Source organism: Lissotriton vulgaris, chromosome 10 (assembly GCF_964263255.1).
Source record: "Lissotriton vulgaris chromosome 10, aLisVul1.2, whole genome shotgun sequence".
NCBI lineage: Eukaryota > Metazoa > Chordata > Amphibia > Caudata > Salamandridae > Lissotriton > Lissotriton vulgaris.
The window spans coordinates 103,689,783-103,705,016 of NC_141698.1; the positions used below are offsets into that span (position 1 = coordinate 103,689,783).

A 15,234-nucleotide genomic window follows, 5' to 3' on the forward strand; every position below is an offset into this window, starting at 1 on the left:
GCTGTTGTCCTGAAAATCACAAAAAACAGCACTGAGAGTCACCCACGTGAAGCACAATTTTCCATATTTTTCCGCTTTTAAGAATGAATGCAGGCAATAAACACATTGTTTTCTGTCTGTATTTATCTGTAAAAAACTGTAAAAACGGAAAACTGGGAACATTATTTATAAATACTGATGATAGCAAATGTTCGGGTATCATGTTATTGAAAACAGTATTACTGATTTTATATTTCATAAAACGTACACCAATAAGCGTAGTTTCAAAAAACACCGTCAAGTCTCATAGCGGGCACAGGACTGAAAGCAGAGTGTCCAGTCCAGCACTCATTATAAGACAGAGGACTGCATGAATAATGTGTTGGGCAAAGGAACTAAGTCAATTAGCGACTAATGAATATTTATCACATGAAGCAAGCACAGCCGGCATATTCAAACCTTGTTTACCTTGGAGGGAAGATGACAAACTGGAGCTGGAGATGCTCTGGACAAATTGCAGTAATTTGAATTTTTGGGAACTGTCAGCTGAAATTCTGACCACTGGTAATGCAAGAAGACATGGGCGAATTGCTTATTAGCAGTGGTGGCCGTGGCTTAACAGGGAAGAGACTGTGTGTTGCGCACTGCTGGAGGTGCTGTGAAGGGGTCGTGAACAGAGGCGGGCAGGTCTAAAGCTAGGGGGTAGCTGAGCTGCTGGCCTCGAAGGAACAGATTTTGGCAGGAGTCCATTGGAGTTCCACCGTCCCACTCCTTTGGTGCTTACACTGTCCTTCCTAGCTGTTTTGGGCATCAGAAACTATATTCCTGTCATTGAACGAAATAATACTGGCAGGTGCACAGCACATTTACTTGGAGAAAAATATGTTTTGCAAACAGAATTCAAAGACCCATTTCCCATCTTCCATCCAGAGGGCAATCGTTTGCTCCACATCACACAAATTAGGACTGACTTTCCACCCTGGAGGAGCCGAGCATGCAATGGGAAGCAGATTCAATGGGCCATATGTATAAAAAAGGTTTTAGCAGTCACAAACAGAGAATCGGGCAGTTAGCCTTTCGACATGTACTAATCCTATTTTGCAAGTCTGTAACCTATTACCAACTTTTGAAATAGGGGTTGAGAGCCAGTATAAGGAAGGGATGTGTCAAGGACATTCCTTCCTAATAGCAAGTTGCAGGGGATGAATGAATGTTTTGCGACCAGAATGCAGTCGCAAAACATTTGCCCTTTACTGCCTACTTAAAATAAGTGGTAAACCAGTCGCAAACGGGAATGGGTCCCCAGGAGACCACTTCCCCTTCGTGAATGGTTAATAAAAAGATTTTTAAGAGGAGGCAGTGGTCCCTTGGACCACTGCCTGCTCTTAAAAAATTAAACTGAAACGTTTCGTTTTAATTTTTAAAACGCATCCCATTATCAGGCTGAATTTTTTGAAAAGTGGCATCATTTAAGAGCAAACAGACACATTGATCTGCTGTCCCGAGAGGCCACCATCCCTGTTTTTAGCGATTCCTACTGAGTCGCAAATTGCGACCCACCTCATGAATATTGATGAGGTGGATCAATTGTGACCCCATTAGGAATCGCTGAATGTGTCTAAGACATTAGTATATCGCATTTTGTGACTTCCAAACTGCGACTTGCAAAAAGTTGCAAATAGTAACTTGCAAAATGAAGCTGTCGTACAAGTGGCCGAAAGTTATTACATTACAAGAATGGTTCACGTGGTAACACCGGATTATTGCTGGTCTCCGTCTCTTCCACCTCACCCACCTTGAGCCATATGGTAGTGAACACCTTAATCTCCTGCCAGAGGAATGTCTACGAAGGGGACAACTGGAGGGAATCAAAAGAAAAGCTTCTGAAGTAGACACACTGTTTAGCCTTGGATGCAAGAACAGGAGATCTGGCCCTACTTATTGCTGGAGGGCATTTTCTTGACCTCAGACTAACCAAAAGGGATTCATTAAAGTGCCAATACTGGAGGCCATGAAGCTGAATATCTCCATTTCAAGCCGTCGAATGCCCCCCTGGTATGCTTCAATGCCAGAATTACTGCGTAGCGGGCTTTGTGTTGTTGGAGTGACAAGTGAAAGTGATTGTGTGGTGGTTTAAAATGCCTAGATTGTGTCCAAAAATAATTGTATTAGTTGGCCAATCAGACACAAACAAACAAAGTAAGGGATATATGAGCTGGATAGATTAATCAGCTTTATCCCACTGTGCGTGGTCAACATGTTTCTGCCCATATGATGCTTACATAGCCAGGCATTCTTCAGGACCAAAGTGTAAACCTTCGCAGTATGGGCGCGAGAAGGCGCACCCTAACTTGAGGTCAAGAATGTGAAAAATTAAAATTATAGTAACACGCTGTTACTTAGGAGTTCCTCATATTTGGAAAACCCAAAATATATATGCGGTGTAATGATTAATCACACCATGGGTCTCGGAAGGGGAGTGGTGGAAAGTAGGCACACCGCCGTCAAAGCCAAGCACCCGCTCGGTACCTGCTGCAACACTTCTTAACCAGACCCCGTGTCTAGGTTTATGTCTTCACTTGGATATAAATTTAATAAATGTAGGAACTCACAAAACTTTTCCAGGCTACACCCGAGGAGGGTGTCTCCTGCAGACCAATAGCAACCAATGGTGTTCATTTACTTAGCTCTGAGATTATGCAGAAAAAGAAGGCAAGTTCAACTAGCAGCCCTATTCAACATTAGCAGTATTACCACAATTTACACTATGCAGAATTATAAAAAAAACAGAAGATCACCGGCATGTAGGGCAAACTGCATAACAGTTGCTTATAGTCTTATTTGTTGTAGTATGCAGCGAAAACATGCTCTAACAATCATGGCACGGTTGTTGTTTTGGATTTGCGAACCTGGCATAATTTGCAAAACATTGACCTTTGCATTGGCATGTAAATGCATACTATATCATTCTGGTAGGTGATTATTAGGATCTGGTTTCATTAGTAAAGTGGACAGCTTACAGTGAAGAATACTTTGACCGTTCAAGACTTGTGTTCTCTATAACTAAGGCATTGAGTATCTGTGCATTGATGCCACATCACAATTTGTGACATGACACTGATAAACAACAGGCACTGCCTTCAGTCTGCTTCTGGCGTACATCCTGTGGCTTGCTTCCAGGCAGAATTTCAAGGAGTCATCAAATGAGTCTGTACCACACAGGGGAGATCATAATCACAAACGAACAGATGGAAATAAAACACAAACGAAAAAATGTGTATAAATTGAAACATTATTTTATTATTCAAAATCTAGAAAGCTGAACGATCAGAGCAAAATTGTACATTTCACGTCTTCATTTTTTACATTCTTTAAACAGGCATTTCATAAGTATTTCCAATTTTGAAAGCAGAAATCCCATGACAGGTTCTGTCCCTTCACACAATCTATATTTAATTCTATAAAAGGAACCACATTTTCAAGGAAAACATTTTGCCCAGACCCCAAAACTGTTTCAAGAAACACCTTGGTAAATACCGGAAAACAATTTCAAGAAATACCTCTGTAAATACATCACTGTTAACGCCTCAAACAAAACCTGCATTAGAAGTCTATGTAATACTTCTCAAAAACGTGCAGCTGATCGTCCCATTCCTAAATTTCGCCCAAACCACCATGATAATCCTCAGTGTATTGACCTGCGCGTACTGCACCAATGAACTTTATAAGCATCTAGGACTACTAGTGTGTTTAATAAGCAGACATGCCCCATCTACACCTCAAATCCAAAGACCACCTTACTGCTTCTCGGCAGAGGCTCCTTACAAACTGCATGATAGGTTTCCAGGCACTATGTATATGCAGAAAAATTTACAAGTAGAGGATTGAAATTTTAGACATGCAAACTAAACAAAATGTGACCACTGTCGTCTGATTCAGCACTACTGCTGACACGGTGTCCCACACTACTACTAGTCAAACTCGATGGCACCTCCTTGGCATAAAAGACTAAACCCAGGAACAGACTCCTTCAACACATCTAACATCTAAGACAATGACATTTCATGAATGCATTAAAATCCTAGCTCTTCCACCAACACCCCAACTTAACGGTAATGTATCTACAATGTACTGAACAAGCTATCCCAGATACCAAATATTGCCGCTAACCGCACTGCACAGACAAAGCAGATCCCACCCACAAACCTGGCTATGCTGGCAGCCTCCAAATAAGAAACATAACAAAAATGCTGTCCTAGAACAATACTCTGTCATGAGACTACATACCACACACTCCAACACAGCACCTACAACATTTCGAATACCCTCCAAGCAATAGGCACTGCTCGCTTTAGTTGAAAATCAGCCATCCTTCAGTTACCCCTCACTAATACCATGACAACAAACAATGCATCGTACACTTTCCGCACACCAGGAAAACCTCACACAATCTCTCCCGCACATCTAATAGCATGTTCCTTGACAAATCCAATAAGGCAGATGGATACAAAGCAACGGTTTTGTTTTTTCTTTTAAAGTCCAGAATGTATTTTCTATAAAATTCATTTCTCTACAACAACACATGGAAGTTGGTGGCAAGAGCAAATTTGCAAAGACTGCTAGGAACATAATTGGGGAAAACACTATGCCCAGATTCCCTGAATGATGCTCATCCTATTAAACCTCTACCCATGTTCTAATTGTCCCAGACGACAGAAGGACTATTTCCTCTCATTGTGGCATTTGGTTGGGACGCACCTCCAAGTACATAGAGTATTGGAGGAGTGTGTGCTGCTTTCCATCAGTAGCACTTAGTCTCGAGCAGCAAGGGAGGCGGACACTACTTTATATTTTGGTTCACAAACATGGGGTCATTCCAGCATGTACTCAAGGACAGCAGTGCACAACAGATTGGCCTCGTAGACTAATTTCTACAGAAATGTATTCCTAACCCATTTATTTCTTCATTCACTAACACAAAATAAAGCACTGAAAGATTAATATAGAAAAAAATACATATAATCGGAAAGCTAGCGAAGGGTTTATGGCTACCAGTGGCATGCTATGAAGTGATCCACGTAGAGGCTTTGCTCGAGTTCATCTACATGGACGCCATTGAGTAACTATCAGTGGACAACGGGGTGAAACAGGGCTCAGCTTAGGCCATGGTCTGGCGGCTGAACAGGTCCAGGGTGACCGCGCTGAGGAACGCCGGGATGCTGTTCTGGTGATGGAGGTGGAGATCGATGAACTCGCGGACGGTCAGTGAGAAGTCAGTTTCCAGCAGCTGCATCTTTCCTCCAGGAGTTGACGACTGCAAAGAGATGGAGAGTTAAGAGATTTAATTATTTATGTTATTACTTCAATTTTTTTTTTTTTGCAAACACAGTCTGGATGGACGTATGAAATCCCAATACAAGATACATTCATACAAAGTACAAAGGTACAGAGCAATTTCATGTCAACAGTTCAGTAGATTGTAAACCAGATATCTTCAACAGAGGCACAGAACACAACCACCTAACTTCCTATAAACTGTGGTATGTCAACTACAAGAGGGTTATTAAGAGGGGCGGCTCCTCCACAAATAAAATCAGAACGCAATGTTATTATCATTTGATGCTTACTTGCTGGGGCAGTTTGTGTGCTGAGGCAGGGCTGGGCAGAGCAGGGAGGGAGGAGTGGTGTCACTCTATTTAAGTGCGCATGACTATTTGGCCGGCCTTCTTGAGCCGGCATGTTCTCCATCCGCTGTACTGCACAGCCTGGGTGGAGAACATGTATAGGCTCCCTGTCCTTGTCTGAGTGTTAAACCACAGAGTTCAGACCAATCACAACGCTCCTAACAGTAGCATCGTGATTAGCTTAGTGGAGTCTGTGTGCTTCCTGTTCACCCAGAAGGAAGAGGACGCAGAAGAGGCAGTGGCAGGCCAGCTGGCCGGCCGTCAGGGAAGTGATTTTTTTTTAACCGCCACCACATCCATACTGCTGTCCAGGAGCAGCCACCACTGGTTATTAAAGGCCTTTGATGAAGTATTTTACAAGTCTCAGACATGGGTGCTAAACTGGGACTCTCCCAGCAAATCCAGGATGCCTGGTCAACCTAGACCAGAGGTGGGCAGCATTTGAAAGCTCGTACCAGGCTTGAACCTGAAGCCTGGCTCTGGCTCAGCTTGAGGTCTGTTGGACCCTCGAGCCTGTAATAAGCTGAACTTTCATGTCACTTGCCCCCACTCTACCTTCATGCACAAAGAAGCAAAAACACCGCATTAACGTTTACGGTAAAAAGGAGAGACAAGCAGAAACCCAGGTGGTGGCTGGTTTGTACAAAGTGGCACCAGAAGAAGTGGATTAGTTGCGGCTTTCCTGCTTAACCAATTGTGTTATCTTAGGCAAATGTTTTATTTCCTGGATCCTCCTTTCACTTCCCTGTCGCATATGAAATCTCCTTGAAATACCAGAGTTCAGAATACCAGCTGTACACAAATCTGCTACATTTGATGTAATATACTGTAATGTTTCCCTATCTAGACAAACACGGATCTGGGAAGCATACAGGGTGGTGGCACGAATGGTTGGAAGTTAAGGTTTAAAACATTTCACTTTTAATAAATACTTCTCATTGTCCTGCTAAAAAGTAACCTGTCAATGTCAAAGCGTCCTCCTAGTAAAGAAATCACGCGATGGTGGTTGTATGATTTACCGGAGAGCATGTGTGGGGCTCGGCTCGTGCACGGGCTCCAAGAGCCGAGCCAGACCTTTGGCTCAGCTCAACCCGCCCACCTCTACCCTAGACTGAGAGGCAGACGAGACAGAGTCAAAGAAACACGGGAAACAGAGGAAGAAAGGAAGCCAGAGACAGCAGGGGTGCAACCAGACTAGAGGGAAAGAGAGCGGAAGCCGTTCATACTCTTCTGAGCGCTGAATCAATTAAGCCCCCTCATTCCAGAGTCTCCTCCCGTGTCTGCGATGCGAGGCTGCGGTTATCGGCGCTCCAGCAGGTGTCTCGCCCAATATTTAATTGGACCGCTATTAAGCCTTGAATTTCTAAAACCTGAGAGACGCCGCCCTCCGCGAGCCTGGCGTGGATACAACCGGGATGGGGAGAGGGTTTGTAATTTCAATAGAATACGCGAGAAGTGTCTGCCTAATTAAGATATGCAAGCAGAAGGACGCGCGGCTAGACGGGTGCTGGCCCTCGAAGGGAAGGGTTCTACTAACGTGGGCTGTTTATGAATGTATTCACGTGTTTATATAGATCAGGGCGACCCAGGCTGTGTCAGTGCGCTTTACAAGTAAAACCACGTTGGACAGCAGGAACCCTACTTGGAAAGACACTGAAGAAACAGTCAAAACATTAGACGGTACCGAAAAACACACTGACCACAAGGGAGCAGCGTGGTGAGCAGAAGAGACTAGGCAGACAGGAATAATGAGGGAGACTTGGAAGGCAGAACAAGTGAGGGGAACATTTGATAGGGTTGGAGGATGGCGGGAAAGAAGAGGAACAAAGAATAAAGGGGATGCAGAAAAGGTAAACAATGAAAATGAAGGGATAACGGTATTGTGGGCAGGGCTATGAATGCACATTTAGTCTGTCCGGGATGGCTGGGCAGGTGATGAATTAACATGATATACGTCAAGCGAGCAAGGTTTCAAGAGGGCAGTGTGTGAATCTTCACCACTGTGAGTCCATGGAATCAGAGAATCCTTCACACCCAGGCGGAGGGAGATTGGCAAGGAAGGCAGCGTGAACAAAGAAGTCACCACTCTGCCCCTCTGCTGTTGTCAGCTACTACGGAGCAATTTAGATTTCCTACAAACATGGCAAGATGGCAGCTACCAAGAAACCGCTGATTATGAGCTACAGGGTAGTAAACATGTGGCGCGTACAGTTCCCTTAAAGGAGCCATCCAGTACGGATAAAAAAAACTATCTTTACATAGTGCTGCATCACTAATAATCACCAACAATAAGACATTCTAAACTGTTGTTTTGATGATGTCTGCTTGCATTATGTTATAAGAAACAACAACTGAACAATTACTTAAAAGCTTGCTAAACTTCAAACAATTATAAAAACACAGAATCATCTAAAACTAAAAGGACCAAGAACGCCAATGGTTGCGCTGTGAGGTTGACGGCGTTTCGACCTGTGCTTAGTTCAGGTCATCTTCAGGACCGGGTGGTAACAGGTTTTGTAGGTGCTGTTAGGAAACGAGGAAATCCAGGGGATTAAGATTCAGTAAATGCACCCAAGATCTGGTGTGCAGGAGGACCCAGGTAGATGGATGGAGTAGAGTCTGGTGTGCAAAGGAATTATCCTGGGAGGTGCTGGCCTGCAAGTCTGGGCTCCCGGATCGCGGGTGGCACTAACGTTGTGGGGAGGGTCGTGGTGCGTGGCGTGGTCACACCAAGCTGGAGTCACGGTGAGGACGTCCAGGCTGGGATGATCGCTCAGTAATAGATACTGTCAGCAGCTCAAGAGGGTTTCAGGGAATCCCACTTATGGGAGAGACCTCTGGGATGTGGCGTTGGCGTTAGTCTGGGTCAAACAGCGCAATCATTGGAGTTCTTGGTTCTTTAACTTTTTGATGGTTCTGTGTTTTCATAATTTTTTGGAAGTTTAGCAACCCTTTAAGTAATTGTACAGTTCTTTTTGCGCTGTTATTCTTGTTGTTTACCTTGTCTCACTTGTCACTTGTGCCATTCACTTTCTTGCACGAGCGCTGTAATGGGCAAGATTGTATGGGTTACACCCACATCTAATGTAAATAGTGCTGATGCTTTATCTGTATTCATTCCTCTAAATATAGACCACTCTCTACAATTTTCTTAAAATCATGGTCTCCTCGTTTCTTTCTTTTTGCAACTAGTGTGCACATTTTACACAATTGCCTCTGAAAATTACCTATTGAGTTGCTGTTGTTTGTTATAACACTATTTACCCAGGCCTCAACAGGGTTTATGGGTAAGGTCTTTTCCCTGCTTGCATTTTGTGACATCGTTCACAGATGGACCCTTTAAACGCTTGGAAAGTCACACTCTGGACTATCTAAGCATTCTACAGTGTTCTAGTAACAGAAGATTAGGCGCTGTAAAAATGCAAATTTACACCATCAGTATGTTTGGAAACCAACTGCATGCGGTTTCCAGATATGTATGGGAGATGACTTGAATCAACCAGTGACATTACTTCGTACAGCCAATAGCGGCTGTGGCTTGCAGCAGGTTTTTGTCCTCTTTTTTCAGCTTGGACGTGAATTTCTGATTAAGACACATCCCTAAAAAAGAAACAGTGAATTTTAGATCGAATTCTATTAGACAGTCGGCTGTCTTGTTTGCTAATGACATCTTGGGAACATTCGGAAAGCTTCCCTGGGAATATATGTCACCCATTTTTTACAATTGGCTTTGTGGTTTGTACCTCACATTAATTAGCTTGCTTTCTATTTGCTGGCTCTATTTGTTTTAGAATGTCCTGCTTCCACCAGTGCTCGAATTCTGTAAGCAGGCCATTAAATCTTGTTCTTATCGAGTCACATTTGCTGTGCATTCAAAGGCAGAGGTCAAATCTCTTCGTATTTACTTTTCTTTCTCAGACTTCAAAGTGAAAGGAACTATGTGGCAATCTTGCTGGATGCTGTGGCAAGGAAAGGTTTTTTTTCTAGCCCACAACAACATTTAATTGAACTATGCAAGTCTTTCAGAACATATCCGAATTAGGATCGAACAAATGAAGCACGTTTTTTAATTAATTTCGAAGGGTGTTGGAAACAAATACTTTATGATCAAAACAACTCAATTGATTAGGTGATGCCATTTCTACACATTATCGTGTGCATCGTTTTATTAGTAAAACTGTATGTCTGTGCAAATCTAATGATCATTTCAATTGAAAATGTGTTGTCTGTAATGCTCCACTCTACGCCACTCCACTCTACAAACTTCATCGCCACTGCACTCCACACTGCACCACTCCACACTACATCACTCCACTCCGCACTCTACTCTATGCCACGCTACTCTGCAACACTGCATTCTATGCCAGTTGTATTGCTTTGTCCTCCCAAATAATAGATGATAGAAAATACCGCACCTCCACACGGAGGCACAAACACAGCAAAGCAATATCAACACCTGGAAAGGGATTTCACACTCATAAAATGAGGCACATCAAAAGACTTTTCAGAATAAAGCATGGGGTTTTATTTGTAAAACACTCCCTAACAAAAGGGTTTTCCCAGATGTCTAATGAACACAATTTAAATGTATGTGTATGTGTATATATATCTCTCTCTCTCTCTCTATATATATATATATATATATATATATATATCTATATATATATATATATATATATATACACACACACACACACACACACACACACACAATAATAACACACTTATAAGTAAGCACATGCAACTCAATTGCATGGAATAAGAAATAGGCAGATAATACTGGGCGCCCACTGCAAAAAATCAGAAAGATATATATGCTAAATACATCAGATGATTATAACCACTGGAGACTTGAATGTGCACACAGACACACTAAAACCCACACATTATAATGCCAATAATCAAAAGAAAACACCTCAGTTGATTATAACCACTGGAAACTTGAATGTGCACACAGAGACACACACACATCACAAAGTCAATAATCACAGAACACACATCACCAGCTGCAAACACTACATCTTAGTCCACTCCAGACTAGGGATTCACAGCCGGGGTCAAGAGACTCAGCAAGACAGGAACTGTTACAATGAAGCAGACCCGTCTGCCTCTATTCAGGTTTCAAACAATTAACGCTTTCAAAGTCAACAAACTCCAGTTTCATAATGTCAAAGCACTAGAAGTTTCCGAGAGGACCTCCTCTGCACCAAGAAAACTTACTGGAGTTGGCCACTCTCCCTACAGGCATTCCAAAGGCAAAGGAATTCTCACGCATTCTTCTGCGCTCCCACATGTTCCAGCTCCTTTTCTTAGCGAAGCTTGAGAAAGTAGAAAACAATCCCTAAAAGTACAAAAAACGATCTCTAAAAGTACAGAAAACAACCTTGAACGTGGATAGTCTAAACAACTTGACGGATCTGGGGGCGCGCCGGTGAGCGTAAAGCTCAAGCTAGACATAGTAAGAATTAAAGATGAAGGCATGTCAAAGTCAATAGTAAGAACTTCATAATACTTCCCACTGTACAACACAATGCACATTTGTGCACCACTGCTTATAGCACTACACACTTCATCTCCCAATGTACAACAGAATGCACATTTGAGCACCACTGCTTATAACACTATACTCTGAGACCGAGAAGTACATTCCACACCTCTCTCTCTCTCATGCTTTCAAATGCACATCCCGCACGTTCTGTTCCTGGCAAGGCTGTTCTACTCTGTTAAAGTACTCCCTCTTTGCAGCTACAAGGAGACAAGAAAGAAATCTTCAAAGAAAAGTGCATATGCAGGAAACATGTCGTACATTCAAGAAAACACCTAAAGTCAATTAAAATAATGCTAGTCAAAGGTCATCATGTTGTCCGAATATATGGGAGTGCCCCTGGCACTACGCCAGTGCACTCTACACCACTTCACTATAATCTGAAACAATATGTTCTATGCCACTACACTCTGCACCACTGTACTCTACACCACTTTATTCAAAACCACTTTACTCTATGCCAGTCTCCTCTGCACCGTTCTTCTGCACTATATGCACCTCTGCCAACACCCAGCTCATCCTCTCCTTCACCAAGGACCCCATCACCACCAGACCCAACTTCCGGGAAGGAATGAAGGACGTCGCATCCTGGAAGAAAATCAGCTGCTTGAAGCTCAACTCTGAGAAAACGAGGGCCTCATGCTCGGACCCTTCCCCTCTGCATGGGACAACACCTAGTGGCCCACCGCCCTCGGCAGCGCCCCCACGGACCACGCCCAGAACCATGGCATTGTACTCGACTCTTCCCTCTCCATGAACAGACAGATCAACGCCGCCGCCTCCACCTGCTTCAACACCCTCCGCATCCTCCGGAAGACTTTCAAATGGATCCCCACCGAATCAAGGAAGACTGTCACCCAAGCACTGAACCAGCAGACTGGACTACGGAAACGCCCTCCCCGCCGTGATCAACAAGTCTCTGCTCCGCAAACTCCAAACCATACAGAACACGCAGCCAGACTTGTCCTCGGAATCCCTTGACATGTACACATCACCGAAGCACCTTCTCCTTCAGCGCGGCCAAGACCTGGAACGACCTCTTGATCGACATCAGATGTGCCCACAAGCTACACATCTTCAGGAAGACCCTCAAGACCTAGCTCTTAGACTGACCGGAGTGCATCCTCCCCAGCGCGTTGAGACCCTTAGGGTCGAGTAGCGCGCTTTAAACCCCTTGATTGATAGATTTACATGTCCTAGAAGTCCTATTTCAAATTTTTATACCCATTCCTTTGTTTAGGATATGCTAAAAACTTTAAATGTTTTCACTTGTTTTAGAAACAAGAGAAGCACTCAATTCCAGACGTGATAACTAGAGGCGCAGATCACAGTTTAATATCTCAGTGCACTCGGATATCAGTTTGTGTTCAACGTAAATTTTTTAACAAGTCAATATTTTCAGTTCAGGGTGTGCTACACCATCCGTTGCACTGTGTCTGGCAGTGCCCTACAGGAATTCAAACAATGTGGGACTGATGAACTCAATCCCTAGGACGTGCGCACTTCAACTTGAAACAAAGCGTTTCTTCACAACGTACTTCTTAAATCAAATGAAATGGTTCACAAAATTTTCAAGATTCAATCTTTTAATCCATGCTTAGTTCATCCATTGCTTCATGGTGAAATTCATTTAAATATTCATGGTTGTCTTTTTCAATAAGATGCTTTTTAAGAAGTGCGTTGTGAAGAAACACTTTGTTTCAAGTTGAAATGCGCACGTCCTAGGGATTGAGTTACTTGAGGCTTAGACCAGGAATGGAAAACGTACCAATTCTTGCTCTCATCTGCAAGTCTAATCCTAGGGAATGCCGTTTATGTTGACATTAGTGGAATTTAATTTTTCGTTATGTAGTTACCAGGATATGAATTTTCACATCATTAAGATGCAAAAATTTACATTTTGTAAACTGGAGCGCTCCTCATCAGTGATTGATTTTAGTCGATGGCTTACAAAGCTATCGACGGCTTACAAAGCTATCGACGGCTTACAAAGCTATCAGTACTTCCTCCCCCGGCACTGAGGTGCACAGGTTTGGCAGGGTGGGGGGGATAGAAAAATAAATTAAAAGCTGACTTACCTTGCAGCTGGACCACCACCTCTTATCGCCCTCTTCTTTTCCAGCTTGAAGCAGATAGTACACCCAGGCTCCCCTAAGCCAATCACAACGCTGCAATGCAGCATTGCGATTGGTCTGACCGCTGTGGTTCGGCGCTCAGACGGGGACAGGGAGCCTGTGCATGTTCCTCACCAGGCTGTGTACAGCCTGGTGGGGAAAATGCAAAGTGAGCAAGACTGTTTGGCCGGCCCAAGAGAGCCAGCCAACCGTCATGCTCAATTAAGTCCCCACTACTCCTCCTCTTGCTGGCTGTGATGACAGCCAAGCCCTGCAGCATGACAAAGGGAAAGTAAATTGATAATACCGTAGTGTTACTATCATTTTATTTTACCTTTTGCCACTGCAGAAAAATGCAGTGGGGAGACACTCCTTCCCCTTAGCGGAGGAGCCGCCACTGCAGATAGGATTGCATTTCTGGAATATCGAGCGCAACAATACCGTCACTAACATTGAGCAAAATATCAAGGGCCAAAATACTGAAAGGTAAGTGCACAGTGGGAATATACATTTACTACTCTTAACTCCACATCTCTGTTCATGGAAGAGATCCACTTCGTCAAGAACACAGATGAGGATTTAGGTATAGAATATCTATAAATACATACCTTTCAATATTGTCTCTACGATATTAGTGCCCCATGATGTGCTTTAGTCAATATTCAGGATAGAAGATACATTATTTTCTTTCTGTAGTTCAAGATGGAGATATTCAATATACTCTACGATCAACATGGCAGAAATTGTGTAATCTTTAAAAAATTGAATACCCTTTTAATTTCATCGTAGACTTGCAATGATTTTCCTCTTTTCTATTTATTTATTTATTTATTGAGCTTCTAAAGCGCGACAGCTACCCAAAAAGGGTTTCCCGTCTATGAACCTGCCATGCTACTTCCCCTTCTTATGGCAGTAGAACACTTTCACCACAATGGTAGAAAGAAACAACAGCCTCACTGATACAGCAGCACTAACCATCTGCCAGCAGTGCAGGTGATCAATAGGCCGCATGTTAACAAGTGTAAACTTAACCTGGAACCAGCTATCATGATGACCGTATGTCTCGGTTCAAATCAATGCATGTCTCTTAGTCTGCACAGACCACAACGAATGGCTTACCTTGCTATCTCTACCGAGTCACGTCTGCGACTAGAAACAAAAAGTCCCTTGACTAAGCGCTTAATAACGTGAAATGGTACTTAACATGTTCATAGCTTCATAACAGGGAGGTTAAATATGTTAAGAGGGTCAGTCATTGCAAAAAAGAGCTTATGAAGGTAAATAACATTCTGAGGTTGGAACCTCGCCTTCACGTATGGCGCCCCACCCTAAGACCAGAGTATGGGACAAAACAAACAGGGGTGGCCCCTCGGCTAAGGTGGAGGAGCAACGCCCCACTGCTTGTCAGCACTGCAAAAAAGGAAAAGGAAAATGATAACACAATGTTATTTTCATTTAAATATTCGGTGCTGAGGCAGTTTTGAGGGGCAGAGCTGGGCAGAGCAGGGAGGAGGATTGGTGATACTCCCTAAGTGCGCACAACTGTGTGGCCACCCGTCTTTGGTGGCCAGCCGTCTTGGGCAGGCCAAACAGTCGTGCACACTTTCCATGTTCTCCAGCGGCTGCATTGTACAGCCTGGGTGGAGAACATACCCAGGCTCCCAGACCCTGTCTGAGTGCCGAATCATGGTGCCCAGACCATTCACAAAGCTGCATTGCAGGATTGTGATTGGCTTAGGGGACCCTGTGTGCTTTCTGTTCACATAAAAGGAAGAGGTCGGGGAGGAGAGGTGGCTACCGGCCAGCCCCCACCTCACTACTGCTGCCCGGGAGTAGCCGCCACTATAAATAAAACAGGTGAGGGAGACGCTCAGACAAATATGTACATGGTACAGGTTTGGCTCAGCTCAAC

General features: G+C 43.6%; 1 protein-coding gene across 2 annotated transcripts in view; it reads right to left on the bottom strand.

Annotated features, from left to right (window-relative positions):
• Positions 1-3,256: 3,256 nt before the first annotated feature.
• MAD1L1 (mitotic arrest deficient 1 like 1) overlaps positions 3,257-15,234 on the bottom strand; it is a 2,106,297-nt gene continuing 2,094,319 nt past the window's right edge. For both annotated transcript variants that reach the window (XM_086940612.1, XM_086940613.1), the window contains exon 18: positions 3,257-5,293. In XM_086940612.1, coding sequence (XP_086796738.1) covers positions 5,138-5,293 — 156 coding nt within the window. In that variant the 3' untranslated portion in view covers positions 3,257-5,137. The remainder of the gene's footprint in view (positions 5,294-15,234) is intronic.